The sequence below is a fragment of the Bombina bombina genome, chromosome 7 (assembly GCF_027579735.1).
Source record: "Bombina bombina isolate aBomBom1 chromosome 7, aBomBom1.pri, whole genome shotgun sequence".
In the NCBI taxonomy this organism is placed as follows: Eukaryota; Metazoa; Chordata; class Amphibia; order Anura; family Bombinatoridae; genus Bombina; species Bombina bombina.
Genome location: NC_069505.1, coordinates 403,533,789 through 403,552,528, shown reverse-complemented (window position 1 = coordinate 403,552,528; position 18,740 = coordinate 403,533,789). Strand labels below are relative to the sequence as shown.

The window sequence follows — 18,740 nt, the reverse complement described above, 5'->3', positions numbered from 1 at the left end:
GCTACCTCTCTTTCCTTTTGGCAGAAAAGCATCATCCGTTTGGCTTATGAGACTGCTGGACAGCAGCCTCCTGAAAGAATTACAGCTCACTCTACTAGAGCGGTGGCTTCCACATGGGCTTTTAAAAATTATGCTTCTGTTGAACAAATTTGTAAGGCTGCGACTTGGTCTTCGCTTCATACCTTTTCCAAATTTTACAAATTTTATACTTTTGCTTCTTCGGAGGCTATTTTTGGGAGAAAGGTTCTGCAAGCAGTGGTGCCTTCCGTTTAGGTTCCTGTCTTGTCCCTCCTTTCATCCGTGTCCTAAAGCTTTGGTATTGGTATCCCACAAGTAAGGATGAAACCGTGGACTCGGTACATCTTGCAAAAGAAAACAAAATTTATGCTTACCTGATAAATTTCTTTCTTTTGCGATGTACCGAGTCCACGGCCTGCCCTGTCTATTCAAGACAGATAGTATTTTTTATTGAAAACTTCAGTCACCTCTGCACCTTATAGTTTCTCCTTTTTCTTCCTAAGTCTTCGGTCAAATGATTGGGGGGTGGAGTTAAGTGGGGAGCTATATAGACAGCTCTGCTGTGGGTGCTCTCTTTGCCACTTCCTGTTAGGAAGGATAATATCCCACAAGTAAGGATGAAACCGTGGACTTGGTACATCGCAAAAGAAAGAAATTTATCAGTTAAGCATAAATTTAGTTTTTTTGCCTCAGGATTAAAGACCTAAGGGTAAATCTAAAGCTTCTAACCGTTTTCGTTCCTTTCGACAAAATAAGGAACAGAAACCTAATCCTTCCCCCATGGAGTCTGCTTCCAATTGGAAGCCTTCTTCAAATTGGAATAAATCCAAGCCATTTAAGAGATCAAAACCAGCCCCCAAGTTCGCATGAAGGTGCGGCCCTCATTCCAGCTCAGCTGGTAGTGGGCAGATTAAAATTTTTCAAATTATACAGAATAGGATTCAGAGTAAGACCGCCTGTGAGAAGATTTTTTTCTCTCACGAATTCCGGCAAACCCAGTAATGGCTGGCTTTCCTGAAGTGTGTTTCAGACCTGCAGTTATCAGGGGTAATCATGCCAGTTCCGTTTCAGGAACAGGGTCTGGGGTTTTATTCAAATCTATTCATTGTTCCAAAGAAAGAAAATTCATTCAGACCAGTTTTGGATCTAAAGATTTTGAATCGATATGTAAGAGTACCAACTTTCAAAATGGTGACTATAAGGACTAATTCTGCCTTTTGTTCAACAAGGGCATTATATGTCCACAATAGACTTACAGGATGCATATCTTCATATTCCGATTCATCCAAATCACTATCAGTTCCTGAGATTCTCTTTTCTAGACAAGCAATTTGTTGCTCTTCCTTTTGACCTAGCGACATCAAATCTTTTCAAAGGTTCTAGGTGCCCTACTCTCTGTAATCAGAGAGCAGGGTATTGCGATATTTCCTTATTTGGACGATATCTTGGTACTTGCTCAGTCTTTACATTCTGCAGAATTTCACACAAATCAACTAGTGTTGTTTCTTCAAAGACATGTTTGGAGGATCAATTTATCAAAAAGTTCTTTGTTTCTTCAGACAATGGTAACCTTTTTAGGTTTCCAGATAGATTCAGTGCCAATGACTTTGTCTCTAACAGACAAGAGACGTTTGAAATTGGTTGCAGCCTGTCGGAACCTTCAGTCTCAGTCATTCCCTTCAGTAGCTATGTGAATGGAAGTTTTAGGTCTCATGACTGCAACATCGGACACAATCCCCTTTGCTCGTTTTCATATGAGACCTCTCCAGCTTTCTATGCTGAACCAATGGTGCAGGAATTATACAAGGATATCACAATTATTATCCTTAAATCCCATTGTTCGACTCTCTCTGACTTGGTGGTTAGATCACCATTGTATAATTTTAGGGGCCTCTTTTGTTCATCCAACCTGGACTGTGATCACAACAGATGCAAGTCTTTCAGGTTGGGGAGCTGTTTGGGGATCTCTGACAGCACAAAGGGTTAGGAAATCTCAAGAGGCGAGATTACCAATCAATATTTTGTAACTCCGTGCGATTCTCAGGGCTCTTCAGTTTTGGCCTCTGTTGAAGAGAAAACCGTTCATTTGTTTTCAGACAGACAATATCACAACTGTGGCATATGTCAGTCATCAGGGTGGGACTCAGTCCTCAAGCTATGAAAGAAGTATCTCAGATACTTGTTTGGGCAGAATCCAGCTCCTGTCTAATTTCTGCGGTTCATATCCCAGGTACAGACAATTGGGAAGCGGATTACCTCAGTCGTCAGACTTTACATCCGGGAGAATGGTCTCTTCACCCAAATGTGTTTTCTGAAATTGTTCAGATGTGGGGACTTCCAGAAATAGGTCTGATGGCATCTCATCTAAACAAAAGACTTCCCAGGTACCTGTCCAGGTCCAGGGATCCTCAGGCGCAAGCAGTGGATGCATTGACACTTCTTTGGTGTTATCAACCTGCTTATATTTTCCCGCTTCTTGTTCTTCCAAGAGTGATCTCCAAGATCATCATGGAGCAATCATTTGTACTGCTGGTGGCTCCAGCATGGCCTCACAGGTTTTGGTATGCGGATCTTGTTCGGATGTCCAGTTGCCAACCTTGGCCACTTCCATTAAGGCCAGAACTTTTATCTCAAGGTCCGTTTTTCCATCAGGATCTCAAATCATTAAATTTGAAGGTATGGAAATTGAACGCTTAGTCATAGAGGTTTCTCTGACTCAGTGATTAATACTATGTAGGACAAACTTCTGCACTATTTGGTCGTGGTCCGTGCTTTAAGGTTTTACCCTACAGGCGACTAAGGACTTTCGTCAGTCTTCTTCTTTGTTTGTGGTTTTCTCAGGAAAACGTAAGAGACAGAAGGCTATGGCTACTTCTCTTTCTTTTTGGCTGCAGAGTATCATATGTTATGCATTTGAGACTGCTGGCCAACAGCCTCCCGAAAGGGTTACGGATTATTCCACTAGGGCTGTTGCTTCCTCATGGGCGTTCAAAAATTAAGCTTCTGTGGAACAGATTTGCAAGGTTGCAACTTGGTCCTCTCTCCACACTTTTTCAAAGTTCTACAAATTTGACACTTTTGCCTTGGCTGAGGCCGCTTTCGTGAGAAAGGTTCTTCAAGCAGTGGTGCCTTCCGTTTAGGTTTCCTGTCTTGTCCCTCCCGTATCATCTGTGTATTCTAGCTTTGGTATTGGATCCCATTAGTAATTAAGATGATTCGTGGGCTCATCGTGTCTTAAAAAAGAAAAGAAAATTTATGCTTACCTGATAAATTTATTTCTTTTTTGACACGATGAGTCCACGGCCCACCCCGTACTTGTAGACCGGTTGTGGTTATGTAAACTTCAGATACCTCTGCACCTTTGTTTTTCCTTTCTCTTCCTAACTTCGGTCGAATGACTGGAGTGGAAGGGTAGGGAGGAGCTATTTAACAGCTGTGCTGTGGTGCTCTTTGCCTCCTCCTGCTGACCAGGAGGTTAATATCCCATTAGTAATTAAGATGATCCGTGGACTCATCGTGTCAAAAAAAAAAAACATTTAGCAGGTAAGCATAAATTTATTTTTTCTATTGTCAATTTTATAAGCGCAAGCTATAGAGGACTTTGATACGTTAGAGGGTACTCCCTCTTTATTGAAATCCAATGCCTGTCTATATTGTGAGGAGGCCACGGTATTACCCGCCTGCTCAATTATGTTCCACATGCCTTGATAAAGTAAATATATAAAAGAAAGCTAATATGTTTACTACTACTGAGCCATCCACCTCTAAGGAGTCTTCGCACCCTACAGTCATCTCCTAATACACATGCAGCGTCCCATAGCACTCCTATTCCTCCATCTGGAGGGGCCTTTTTACCATCAGACTTTACTGAGCAGTTGCAAACGGTAGTGTCTGCGGCCTTCAGTGCTTTACCTCGCCCTGCTAAGCGCAAGCGAAAGGTCAAATATTGCTATCCTTCCCAGGGGTCATCTACTATCTTATTGGATTAATCTGATACAAGATTGTCTGATAATGAAGACACCTCTGATACTTCAGAGGATGCTCTGTCTGGGTTGGAATCTGCTGCCTCTAAGCCTCCAGCTGTCAGACTTTAGATTTTGGATTGAACATGTACGCTTTCTGCTAAAGGAAGATTTTGGCTACTTTGGAAGTTCCAGAACCTAAATTACCTGAGGAACCTTGTATTCCTAAATTAGATAAGGTCTACGAGGACAGGGTTGTACTACAGACTTTGCCGGTTCCTGTTAAAATGGCAAACATTGTTAAGAACGAATGGGAAAGACTTGGCTCTTCTTTTTCCCCTTCTTCTTTTAAGAAATTATTCCCGGTTCCAGACTCTCAATTAGAGTTGTGGGGTTCCGTCCCTAAGGTGGATGGCGCTATCTTCACTCTGGCTAAACGCACTACTATCCCGCTTGAGGATAGTTCGTCGTTTAAGGAGCCCATGGATAAGAAGCTGGAAACACTATTAACAAAAATGTTTTAGCATACAGAATTTTTGTTTCAACCGGCAGCAGCTGGCGCTGCGGTTGCTGGAGCGGCTACTACTGGTGTGACTCCTTATCTGAGTTGATCGAGGTGGTGGGTCCCCTCGACGAGATCCAGGAAAGGATGAAGGCCTTAAGGGTAGCTAATTCTTTTATTTGTGATGCAAATATGCTGATTATTCGCCTGAATGCCAAGGCTTCAGGTTTTTCTGTCCTAGCTGGCTGAAGTCTTGGTCTGCGGACATGACTTCAATATCTAGACTTCTTTCCCTCCCATGTTAGGGAAAGATATATTTTGGACTCAATCATCTCCACGGTTACTAGAGGCAAAGGTGCCTTTTTACCGCATGATAAGAATAACAAGCCTAAGGGACAAGGTCCTAATTTTCGTTCCTTTCGTTCGGATAAATCCCATCAGCAACCCTCCAAATCCAAGCAGAACAAGAAGCCCACCGAGTCAAAGTCGGCATGAAGGGGCAGCCCCCAATCTGGATCTGGTAGGAGGCAGACTGTCACTCTTTTCTGAAGCTTGGTTTGGGGACGTGCAAGACCCGTGGGTCCTGGAGGTCATCACTCAGGGATACAGGATAGGTTTCAAGTCTCATCCTCCCAGGGGCAGATTCCTCTTATCAAACTTTCAAGGCCAGAAAAGAGAGAGGCCTTTCTAGGGTGCGTGAGGATGGACAGTTCATGACCACTATAGAACTGGCGTATGCATACCTTCACGTCCCTATACACAAGGAACACATCAAGTTCCTAAGATTTGCGTTCCTGGACCAACACTTCCAGTTTATTGCACTTCCGTTTGGTCTAGCTACTGCCACAAGAGTCTTTACGGAGGTTCTGGGGACTCTGCTCGCAGTGGCCAGAACCAGAGGTATAGCAGTGGCGCCTTACTTAGACGATATTTTGGTTCAAGCACCATCCTGTCGTCTGGCAGAGGACCATTCGAAAAAGCCCTTCTTTCTCCTCTTCGATCTCACAGATGGAAGATAAACTTAGAAAAGAGTTCTCTTATTCCCAGTACCAGGGTGGAATTCCTGGGTACCATAATACACTCCATATCCATGAGGATATTTCTTACAGACCAGAGACGTTACAAGCTAACTTTCAATTGTCTTGCCGTCCAGACCTCTTTAAGGCCCTCTGTGGCTCGGTGTATGGAGGTAATTGGTCTCATGGTGTCCTGCATGGACATCATTCCGTTTGCCAGATTCCATCTCAGACCTCTTCAACTGTGCAGGCTGAGACAGTGGAACGGCGATCATTCGGATCTGTCTCGACAGATTTTTCTGGACAACCGGTCGAGAGAATCGCTCTCCTGGTGGGTCTGTCCAGATCACCTGTCCCAAGGGACATCCTTCTTGAGACCATCCTGGGAGATTGACTACGGACGCAAGTCTCTCAGGATGGGGAGCTGTTTGGGGTGCCAGGAAGGCACAGGGCCTGTGGACTCGAGAGGAATCTCTTCTCCCGATCAACATTTTGGAGCTTCAAGCGATCTTCAATGCTCTGAAGGCTTGGCCTCTTCTGGGTTTGTCCCAGTTTATCAGATTCTAATCAAACAACATAACCTCGTGGCTTACATCAACTATCAGGGGGGAACAAGGAGCTCCCTAGCAATGAGAGAAGTATCTCGAATTCTGCAATGGGTGGAGGCCCGCAACTGCTCACTGTCAGCGATCCACATTCCGGGTGTGGACAACTGGGAAGCGGATTTTCTCAGCAGACAATCCTTTCATCCGGGGGAATGGTCTCTCCATCCCGAGGTGTTTGCCAAAATTTGCAACAGATGGGGGATGCCGGAAATAGATCTCATGGCGTCCCGGGTCAATTCCAAGCTACCCAGATATGGGTTGCGATCCAGGGATGTTCGGGCGGAGCCAATAGATGCATTAGCAGTGCCTTGGAGGTTCAGTCTGATCTACATTATTCCACCGTTACCACTTCTCCCTCGTGTAGTGGCCTGCATCAAACAGGAACAAACATCAGTGATTCTAATTGCTCTATCGTGGCCGCGGAGGATGTGGTTCTCGGATCTAGTGGGGATGTCCTCATCTCCTCCATAGAGGTTACTTTGTCGCAGGGATCTGCTGGTACAAGGTCCCTTTGTTCATCAAAATCTAGATTCTCTGAGGCTGACTGTGTGGAGATTGAACGCTTAGTCCTAGCCAAGAGAGGTTTCTCTGAAAGAGTTAATGATACTCTCATTCAAGCTTGTAAGCCGGTTACTCGCTACATCTATTATAAGGTGTGGAGGACCTACTTATTCTGGTGTGAAGAGCGTGGATTCCCTTGGCATAAGGTCAGGGTTTCCAGAATTATTTCCTTTGTCCTGGATTGTCTGGAGAAGGGCCTTTCAGCTATCTCCCTTAAGAGACAAATTTCGGCCCTATCTGTTTTACTGCACAAGAGGCTCGCTGAGCATCCAGATCTCCAGTCTTTTGTTCAGGCTCTGACTAGATTCAGGCCTGTGTTTAGATCTAGTGTTCCTCCTTGGAGTTTAAATCTGGTTCTTAAGGTTTTGCAGAAGGCTTGATTTGAGCCTATGCATGTAGTTGACATTAAATTCCTGTCTTGGAAGGATTTTTTTCTATTGGCTATTGCTTCGGCTGCCTTGCAATGTGAGCCCCCTTACCTAGTATTCCATGCTGATAAGGCTGTTCTTCGTACTGGGTTGGGTTTTCTTCCTAAGGTTGTTTTAGATTGCAACATCAATCAGGAGATTGTGGTTCCTTCCTTGTGTCCTAATCCTCTTCCTTCGAAGGAGCGGTTACTTCATAACTTGGATGTGGTTCGGGCCTTGAAGTTCTATCTCCAGGCTACAAAAGAGTTTAGACAGACTTCTTCTTTTTTTGTTGTCTATTCTGGGAAGCGTTAGGGGCAGAAAGCTTCGTCCACTACCTTGTCCTTTTGGTTGAGGAGCATTATTCTCTTATCTTATGAGACAGCGGGACATAAGCCTCCTCAGAGGATTAAGGCTCATTCAACTAGAGCTGTGGCTTCCTCTTAGGCCTTCAAGAATGAGGCCTCTATGGATCAGATTTGAAGGGCGACTACCTGGTCCTCATTACATACCTTTTAAAAATTTCACAAGTTTGACATTTTTGCTTCGGCTGAAGCAGCTTTTGGGAGAAAGGTTTTGCAGGGTGTGGTGCCCTCAGAATAGGGTCCGCCTCTCTTTCGCTTAGGTATATGTTTCCCACAAGTAAGGAATGAAGCTGTGGACTCTCCTCATATTAAGAAGGAAAACCTAAATTATGCTTACCAGATAATTTCCTTTCCTTCTGTATGACGAGAGTCCACGGCCCCCGCCCATAGTCTCCATTGGGCGGACCTAAATTTTTGTTTTGGTCTTCTGGCACCTTTTATACTCTGATATTTCTTTCATGTAATTAACAAGAGTCCATGAGCTAGTGACGTATGGGATATACATTCCTACCAGGAGGGGCAAAGTTTCCCAAACCTTAAAATGCCTATAAATACACCCCTCACCACACCCACAAATCAGTTTTTACAAACTTTGCCTCCAAGGGAGGTGGTGAAGTAAGTTTGTGCTAGATTCTACGTTGATATGCGCTCCGCAGCAAGTTGGAGCCCGGTTTTCCTCTCAGCGTGCAGTGAATGTCAGAGGGATGTGAAGAGAGTATTGCCTATTGAATGCAGTGATCTCCTTCTACGGGGTCTATTTCATAAGGTTCTCTGTTATCGGTCGTAGAGATTCATCTCTTACCTCCCTTTTCAGATCGACGATATACTCTTATATTTACCATTTCCTCTACTGATTCTCGTTTCAGTACTGGTTTGGCTTTCTACAAACATGTAGATGAGTGTCCTGGGGTAAGTAAGTCTTATTTTCTGTGACACTCTAAGCTATGGTTGGGCACTTTATTTATAAAGTTCTAAATATATGTATTCAAACATTTATTTGCCTTGACTCAGAATGTTCAACTTTCCTTATTTCCAGACAGTCAGTTTCATATTTGGGATTATGCATTGAATTATCATATTTTTTCTTACCTCAAAAATTTGACTTTTTTCCCTGTGGGCTGTTAGGCTCGCGGGGGCTGAAAATGCTTCATTTTATTGCGTCATTCTTGGCGCGGACTTTTTTGGCGCAAAAATTCTTTTCCGTTTCCGGCGTCATACGTGTCGCCGGAAGTTGCGTCATTTTTTGACGTTATTTTGCGTCAAAGATGTCGGCGTTCCGGATGTGGCGTCATTTTTGGCGCCAAAAGCATTTAGGCGCCAAATAATGTGGGCGTCTTTTTTTTGGCGCTAAAAAATATGGGCGTCATTTTTGTCTCCACATTATTTAAGTCTCATTTTTTATTGCTTCTGGTTGCTAGAAGCTTGTTCACTGGCATTTTTTTCCCATTCCTGAAACTGTCATTTAAGGAATTTGATCAATTTTGCTTTATATGTTGTTTTTTTCTTTTACATATTGCAAGATGTTCCACGTTGCAACTGAGTCAGAAGATACTACAGGAAAATCACTGCACAGTGCTGGAGCTACCAAGCTAAGTCTGCTATAAACTTTTGGTATCTGTTTCTCCAGCTGTTATTTGTATTGCATGTCATGTCAAACTTATTAATGCAGATAAAATTTCCTTTAGTACTGTTACATTACCTGTTGCTGTCCGTCAACATCTAATTTTCAGAGTGTTCCTGATAACATAAGAGATTTTATTTTTTAAATCCATTAAGAAGGCTATGTCTGTTATTTCTCCTTCTAGTATACATAAAAGTCTTTTAAAACTTCTCTTTTTTTCAGATGAATTTTTAAATGAACATCATCATTCTGATACTGATAATGGTTCTTCTGGTTCAGAGGTTTCTGTCTCAGAGGTTGATGCTGATAAATCTTTGTATTTGTTCAAGATGGAATTTATTCGTTCTTTACTTAAAGAAGTGTTATTTGCATTAGATATAGAGGATTCTGGTCCTCTTGATACTAAATGTAAACGTTTAAATAAGGTTTTTAAATCTCCTGTAGTTATTCCAGAAGTGTTTTATCTCCCTGATGCTATTTCTGAAGTAATTTCCAGGGAATGGAATAATTTGGGTAATTTATTTACTCCTTCTAGACGTTTAAGCAAATTATATCCTGTGCCATCTGACAGATTAGAGTTTTTTGGGACAAAAATCCCTAAGGTTATGGGGCTGTCTCTACTCCTGCTAATGTACTACTATTCCTATGGCAGATAGTACTTCATTTAAGGATCCTTTAGATAGGAAAATTGAATCCTTTCTAAGAAAAGCTTACTTATGTTCAGGTAATCTTCTTAGACCTGCTATATTTTTAGCGGATGTTGCTGCAGCTTCAACTTTTTGGTTAGAAGCTTTAGCGCAACAAGTAACAGATCATAATTTTATAGCATTATTATTATTCTATAACATGCTAATAATTTTATTGGTGATACCATCTTTTGATATCATTAGAGTTGATGTCAGGTATATGTCTCTAGCTATTTTAGCTAGAAAAGCTTTATGGATTAAACTTGGAATGCTGACATGTCTTCTAAGTCAACTTTGCTTTCCCTTTCTTTCCAGGGTAAATAATCATTTCGTTCCTTTCCTCACAACAAGGAACAAAAGCCTGATCCTTCATCCTCAGGAGCGGTATCAGTTTGGAAACTATTTCCAGTTTGGAATATATCCAAGCCTTATAGAAACCTATAGCCAGCTCCTAAGTACCTATGAAGGTGCGGCCCTTATTCCAGCTCAGCTGGTATGGGGCAGATTACGTTTTCTTCAAAGAAATTTGGATCAATTCCGTTCTTAATCTCTGGTTTCAGAAACATTGTTTCAGAAAGGTACAGAATTGGCTTCAAGTTAAGGCCTTCGGCCAAGAGATTCTTTTCTTTCCCGTGTCCCAGTCGACACAGCAAGGCTCAGCATTTCTGAAATGTGTTTCAGATCTAGAGTTGGCTGGAGTATTTATGACAGTTCCAGTTCTGGAACAGGGGCTGGGGTTTTATTTTATCTCTTCATTGTACCAAAGAAGGTCAATTCCTTCAGACCAGTTCTGGATCTATCATTATTGAATCGTTATGTTAGGATACCAACATTCAAGATGGTTACTATAGGACTATCCTGCCTTTTGTTTAGCAAGGGCATTATATGTCTACAATAGATTTACAGGATGTGTATCTGCATATTCCGATTCATCCAGATCACTTTTAGTGTCTGAGATTCTCTTTTTAGACAAGCATTACCAGTTTTGTGGCTCTACTGTTTGGCCTAGCCTCAGTTCCAAGAATTTTTTTCAAAGGTTCTCGGTGCCCTTCTTTCTGTAATCAGAGAATAGGGTTTTGGTATTTCCTTATTTGGACGATATCTTGGTACTTGCTCAGTCTTCTCATTTTCGAAGAATCTCATACGAATCGACTTGTGTTGTTTCTTCAAGTTCATGGTTGGAGGATCAATTTACCAATCAGTTCATTGATTCCTCAGACAAGGGTAACCTTTTTAGGTTTCTAGATAAATTCAGTGTCTATGACTCTGTCCTTGTCAGACAAGAGAAGTTTAACATTGATATCAGCTTGTCAAAACCTTCAGTCACAATCATTCCCTTTGGTAGCCTTATGCATGGAAATGTTGGGTCTTAGGACTGCCGCATCAGATGCGATCTCCTTTGCTCGTTTTCACATGCGACCTCTTCAGCTCTGTATGCTGAACAAATGGTGCAGGGATTACTCAAAGATATCTCAATTAATATCTTTAAACCGATTTTACGACACTCTCTGACATGGTGGACAGATCACCATCGTTCAGTTCAGGGGGCTTCTTTGTTCTTCCGACCTGGACTATAATCTCAACAGATACAAGTCTTACAGGTTGGGGAGCTGTGTGGGGGTATCTGACGGCACAAGGGGTTTGGGAATCTCAGGAGGTGAGATTTCCGATCAATTTGGAACTCCGTGCAATTTTCAGAGCTCTTCAGTCTTGGCCTCTTCTGAAGAGAGAGTTGTTCATTGTTTTCAGATAAGACAATGTCACAACTGTGGCATACATCAATCATCAAGGAGGGACTCACAGTCCTCTGGCTATGAAAGAAGTATCTCGAATTTTGGTTTGGGCGGAATCCAGCTCCTGTCTAATCTCTGCGGTTTATATCCCAGGTATGGACAATTGGAAAGCGGATTATCTCAGTCGCCAAACGTTGCATCCGGGCGAATGGTCTCTTCACCCAGAGGTATTTCTTCAGATTGTTCAAATGTGGGAACTTCCAGAAATAGATCTGATGGCTTCTCATCTAAACAAGAAACTTCCCAGGTATCTGTCCAGATCCCGGGATCCTCAGGCGGAGGCAGTGGATGCATTTTCACTTCCTTGGAAGTATCATCCTGCCTATATCTTTCCGCCTCTAGTTCTTCTTCCAAGAGTAATCTCCAAGATTCTGAAGGAATGCTCGTTTGTTCTGCTGGTAGCTCCGGCATGGCCTCACAGGTTTTGGTATGCGGATCTTGTCCGAATGGCCTCTTGCCAACCGTGGACTCTTCCGTTAAGACCAGACCTTTTGTCTCAAGGTCCTTTTTTCCATCAGGATCTGAAATCCTTAAATTTAAAGGTATGGAGATTGAACGCTTGATTCTTGGTCAAAGAGGTTTCTCTGACTCTGTGATTAATACTATGTTACAGGCTCGTAAATCTGTATCCAGAGAGATATATTGGAAGACTTATATTTCTTGGTGTCTTTCTCATCTTTTTTCTTGGCATTCTTTTAGAATACCGAGAATATTACAATTTCTTCAGGATGGTTTAGATAAGGGTTTGTCCGCAAGTTCCTTGAAAGGTCAAATCTCTGCTCTTTCTGTTCTTTTTCACAGAAAGATTGTTATTCTTCCTGATATTCATTGTTTTGTACAAGCTTTGGTTAGTATAAAGCCTGTCATTAAGTCAATTTCTCCTCCTTGGAGTTTGAATTTGGTTCTGGGGGCTCTTCAAGCTCCTCCATTTGAACCTATGCATTCATTGGATATTAAATTACTTTCTTGGAAAGTTTTGTTCCTTTTGGCCATCTCTTCTGCCAGAAGAGTTTCTGAATTATCTGCTCTTTCTTGTGAGTCTCCTTTTCTGATTCTTCATCAGGATAAGGCGGTGTTGCGAACTTCTTTTGAATTTTTACCTAAAGTTGTGAATTCCAACAACATTAGTAGAGAAATTGTGGTTCCTTCATTATGTCCTAATCCTAAGAATTCTAAGGAGAAATCGTTGCATTCTTTGGATGTTGTTAGAGCTTTGAAATATTATGTTGAAGCTACGAAATCTTTCTGTAAGACTTCTAGTCTATTTGTTATCTTTTCCGGTTCTAGGAAAGGCCAGAAAGCTTCTGCCATTTCTTTGGCATCTTGGTTGAAATCTTTAATTCATCTTGCCTATGTTGAGTCGGGTAAAATTCCGCCTCAGAGAATTACAGCTCATTCTACTAGGTCAGTATCTACTTCCTGGGCGTTTAGGAATGAAGCTTCGGTTGACCAGATCTGCAAAGCAGCAACTTGGTCCTCTTTGCATACTTTTACTAAATTCTACCATTTTGATGTATTTTCTTCTTCTGAAGCAGTTTTTGGTAGAAAAGTTCTTCAGGCAGCGGTTTCAGTTTGAATCTTCTGCTTATGTTTTTTGTTAAACTTTATTTTGGGTGTGGATTATTTTCAGCAGGAATTGGCTGTCTTTATTTTATCCCTCCCTCTCTAGTGACTCTTGTGTGGAAAGATCCACATCTTGGGTAGTCATTATCCCATACGTCACTAGCTCATGGACTCTTGTTAATTACATGAAAGAAAACATAATTTATGTAAGAACTTACCTGATAAATTCATTTCTTTCATATTAACAAGAGTCCATGAGGCCCACCCTTTTTTGTGGTGGTTATGATTTTTTTGTATAAAGCACAATTATTCCAATTCCTTATTTTATATGCTTCGCACTTTTTTTCTTATCACCCCACTTCTTGGCTATTCGTTAAACTGATTTGTGGGTGTGGTGAGGGGTGTATTTATAGGCATTTTAAGGTTTGGGAAACTTTGCCCCTCCTGGTAGGAATGTATATCCCATACGTCACTAGCTCATGGACTCTTGTTAATATGAAAGAAATGAATTTATCAGGTAAGTTCTTACATAAATTATGTTTTCTCCTACTGTTCCATGTTCCCTCGGCAGAATGACTGAGGGATGATGGAAGTGGGGGAGGTATTTAAGCCTTTTGCTGAGGTGTCTCTGCCTCCTCCTGGTGGCCAGGAGCCGTGGACTCTCCTAATACAGAAGGAAATGAAATTATCTGGTAAGCATAATTTGTTTTTTTATATAAAGATAGCAAGAGAACGAAGAAAAATTGATAATTGGAGTAAATTAGAAAGTCGCTTAAAATTGAATCATGAAAGAAAAAATGTGGGTTTAGTGTCCCTTTAGCTGGTTTTTAATAAGTGGGAAGGTAGATTGAAATTGAAAGTCTGTTTTTAGTGAGTTTTTATCTTCACGTTTGCTGTACAAATTGTTTTTTTATTATCAACATTTAAAAAGACTTTCAAATATAGAAAATACATGCTCTAAAGTTTTAGACTATTTTTTTCATTACTGATCTTAGCTTACTATGCTCTAAACCTTCTCTGGTAAATCTGATTTACCATGGACTATCAAGTTGCGCAATCATTTTAGTGCTGTCCAGCAATACTGATAAGCATGCCACTTGTAATCTGGGCGTATGAGGTAAAGCCTCACTCAGAAACCTCCAAGCATTGCAGTGCCCAAACAGAAAACCCCCAGTGACTGGCATCTGCATGTAGCTACTGTTTGTGACCGTGGCTATCAATGTTACCTTTTGTGCGTTAAACCCCTATGTGGAGGTTAAACAGATAGGGCTCCATTTAAGAAGCTTCAAATGCATCTTTGGAGCTCCTTCAGCTATAGGCTGACATGAGCGAACCTGCAGCCAGTTGATAGTTAAGAAGCAGCAGTCACCAGGGCGCTGCTTCTTAACCTATATGCCAAATCTGAACTGGCGTTTTTTCAATTCCACCGGACTTGTCTGACCAGGGTGATTGACTGCCTCTGTTTGTGCACGGTTTGTCTGTGCTTGTGCAATGATAAATGCGGGAAGACGGGCTGAGATGTCCGCCAGGCCTTTGATAAATGGACCCCAAAGTAAGATAAGTTTAGTAAGTTCTAACAATAACGATCATTTTTTTATTAGATTGTCTCTGTAACATGTTGAGTGAAAGAAGGTCAGTAAGTAGCAATATCAATGTTTAATGTCCATTTTATTTGTATAGCCATATCAAACTTAATTAGGGTTAATTATTATGCAGAATGAAATCAACAATTGTTTACCTTTTTCTGCTAATTCTGTGCAACCAACAGGTGCAGACTGAGCAGCTTCTGCGCTGGAATCTGGCTGTTAGAGATTTCCATATTCTTGTTAACTTGGTTAAGGTAAGTACATACTATATGTAGTGACAAATGCAAGTGACTGCTTACAAAATGCACAGTAGTTTATACAGTACATCATGCTAGACAGGGCAAAGTATTGTCTAAGGCTTGGGGTGAGCATCATCCTTAATAGGGACAATACAATCAAAATGAAACTTTTAGGATTCAGATAGAGCGTCTCATTTTAAACAACTTTCCTATTTACTTTTTCAAAATTTTGCTTTATCCTCTTGGTCCTTTGTTGAAGAGCAAACATAGGTAGGCTCAGGATCACCAATGGTCTACTGGGAACTAGCTGCGGATTGGTGGCTTTACACACATACCTCTTGTCATTCGCTTACCAGATGTGTTCAGCTACGCTACTCTTTAACAAAGTTTACTAAGAGAACAAAGCAAATTTGAAAGTAGAAGTACACTGGAAAGTTGTTTAAAACTGCAGGAAAATCACAACTACATCTACAAAAACTCTATAGATTTTGTTGTAAAATTAACTTTGATAAACTATCGTGTTGGAATGTAATGTGCCCTAATATAGATACAACTTCTATTAATGGAAGATTTTATGCCTTTGTATATCTGTTAATTCAGGCGTTCGACAGCAGACCAGTTTTGGGCATATGCCTAAAGGTAAGAAGCATATACCCTTTTTTTGTGATAGTAGGGGGGGGGGGAGATAATCGCTGAGAAATAAGAGCAGGTTACCTCTGGCCATTGGTTCTAAAGTAAAGGGGGGCAAAACGTTAAAGATCAGCATTTCAAGATCATGAAAATGTGTATTAAAAGCTATTAAGATGTAAACTGTAGGTGATCACTACTATGTACTTTGATACAAATACTCATTATAGCTATTAGCCAATGCAACAACAACAATCAGCCGATGAGCATTTTTAGGAAATACATAATAGCCAGTGATTTTAGTAGACTATATTAGTAGGTGGTATACAATTGGCTATTCACCTTGTTGCTTTTAAGCAAAGATACAAAATGGCTGTTAATGGCTTTCATAGAAGTTTAATTTCCCTTGTAATGTATTTAAAGAGACAGAATAACAATTGAGCTAAGTATTCATGCTTTTAAAACAAATCAACATCCTTTCTACTGCTACTATTATTTCTTCTACCAGATACGACGAGTCCACGGATTTCATCCTTGTGGGATATTATCCTCCTGCTAACAGGAAGTGCCAAAGAGCACCACAGCAGAGCTGTATATATAGCTCCTCCCTTCCCTCCACCCCCAGTCATTCTCTTTGCCTGTGTTAATACTAGGAAGAGGTAAAGTGAGGTGTTAGTTTTAACTTCTTCAATCAAGCAGTTTTTTATTTTAAATGGTACCGGTGAGTACTATTTTCTTCAGGGAGATATGAAAGATTTCTGCCCTGAGGTTGATGATCTTAGCAGATGTAACTAAGATCCATGTTGGTTCCCACAGAGCTTCTGAAGGTAATACAAGAGAAATCTTCAGTATGGAGAACTGTTTCATGCTACAAGCAGCATTGAGGTATGTGCAGCCCTTTATTTCTGAGGAGACTTGGTATATCAGAACTGGCTGACATTTTTTTCCCTGCAAGGGAAGGGGTAATCAGTAGACCTGTAAACAAGGGGTGTTACTGAGAAACCTGTGCTTATTTTATTTATTTTATTGACATATTGGGCCAAGCATTTATAATGGGTTTAAAAGCAATATAAAGGGACACTGGGAGGCTTAAAGGGACAGTCTAGGCCAAAATAAACTTTCATGATTCAGATAGGGCATGTCATTTTAAACAATTTTCCAATTTACTTTTATCACCAATTTTGCTTTGTTCTCTTGGTATTCTTAGTTGAAAGCTTAAACTAGGAGGTTCTTATGCTAATTTCTTAGACCTGAAGGCCACCTCTTTTCAGAATCATTTAACAGTTTTTCACCACTAGAGGGTGTTAGTTCACGTATTTCATATAAATAACACTGTGCTCGTGCACGTGAAGTTATCTGGGAGCAGGCACTGATTGGCTAAACTGCAAGTCTGTCAAAAGAACTAAAATAAAGGGGCAGTTTGCAGAGGCTTAGATACAAGATAATCACAGAGGTTAAAAGTATATTAATATAACTGCGTTGGTTATGCAAAACTGGGGAATGGGTAATAAAGGGATTATCTATCTTTTAAAACAATAAAAATTCTGGTGTAGACTGTCCCTTTTAACGGTTTTTATTCAAATAAACAGTATGGCCGTATTTTGTGTGTGCTTAAGGGGTAAAACAAATCCACATGGCTTTATACTCTAAACCGCTTCACCATGCGGTTGTTTAGTCTTATGCGATCGTCGTCCATGATGGGTGGGGCTTATTTTCGCGCACTCAGACGCGCACTTTACTCTGGCTGAGAAGGCAGCAGGCATTAGCTCCGGTTGAGCCTAGACTGGTGTTCTTTTAACTGGATCGTTGTTGAGTCAATTTGGCAGTACCCTGGGGGCAGGTTGGCGCCACAGCAGAGCTGTGGCGAGGTGCAGGGGTTATTTTTTTCAAATCTAACATATTTTTGACTATAAATGTCTTTTAGAGGTTAATTTCTCCCCTTACTCTTGGGGTGCAATAATTTTTGGAACTTTTGATTAGGTGTAGCTAATTTTAAAGCGTTAATTAACGTTTTGAAGCAGTTTGGGATAAATTGTGCGCTTTTTTATTTCTTAAAGGCGCAGTACACGTTTTTCAAAAAATTGTTTAAATCAATAAATAAAGTGTTTAACGACTATTGTGGTTTTTACTATTCTGTTCAACATGTCTGTCTGACATTGAGGAAACTCATTGCTCTGTGTTTAGAAGCCATTGTAGAACCCCATCTTACATTGTCTACCTCTTGTACTGAAAGGGCCTTACATTGTAAAAAGTGTGCCTAAGGATGATTCTCAGTCTGAAGAGAATCAGGACATGCCATCCAATTCTCCCCAAGTGTCACAACCTTTAACGCCCACACAAGTGACGCTAAGTACCTCTAGTGCGTCTAATTCTTTTACTCTGCAGGAGATGGCTGCAGTTATGTCAACTACCCTTACAGAGGTATTATCTAAATTACCAGTGTTACAGGGTAAACGCAGTAGGTCAAGTATTAATGTGCATACTGAATCCTCTGATGCTTTATTGGCTATTTCTGATGTACCCTCACAGTGCTCTGAGTTGGAGATCAAGGAATTGCTGTCTGAGGGAGAACTTTCAGATTCAGGAAATGAGTTACCTCAGACAGATTCGGACGTGATGTCCTTTAAATTTATGATTGAACACCTCCGCCTGTTACTTCGGGAGGTTTTAGCGACTCTGGATGATTGTGACCCTATTGTGATACCACCAGAGAAATTGTGTAAGATGGACAAATATCTAGAGGTACCTACTTACACTGATGTTTTTCTGATTCCTAAAAGAATTTCGGAAATTGTAAAGAAGGAATGGGATAGACCAGGTATACCGTTTTCTCCCCCTCCTAATTTTAAGAAAATATATCCCATATCAGACACCATTTGGGACTCTTGGCAAACGGTCCCTAAGGTGGAGGGAGCTATATCTACCCTGGCTAACAGTACAACTATACCTATTGAGGACAGTTGTGCTTTCAAAGACCCTATGGATAAAAAGTTAGAGGGTCTTCTACAGAAATTATTTATTCATCAGGGTTTCCTTTTACAACCAACAGCTTGCAAGAATTAAGGCTCTCACGCTAGCTAATTCTTTTATTACTGATGCCGCTTTTCAAATTGCTAAATTAGCAGCGAAAAATGCAGGATTTGCCATTTTAGCTTGTAGAGCATTATGGCTCAAATCTTGGTCTGCTGA

General features: G+C 41.0%; 1 protein-coding gene across 1 annotated transcript in view; it reads left to right on the top strand.

Annotated features, from left to right (window-relative positions):
- Positions 1-18,740, top strand: part of FANCD2 (FA complementation group D2) — a gene marked incomplete in the record, with an annotated part of 1,113,076 nt that overhangs the window by 1,000,472 nt on the left and 93,864 nt on the right. The window contains 2 exon segments of the mRNA XM_053689418.1: positions 14,868-14,939; positions 15,525-15,563. Of these exon segments, the coding sequence (XP_053545393.1) occupies positions 14,868-14,939; positions 15,525-15,563 (111 nt within the window).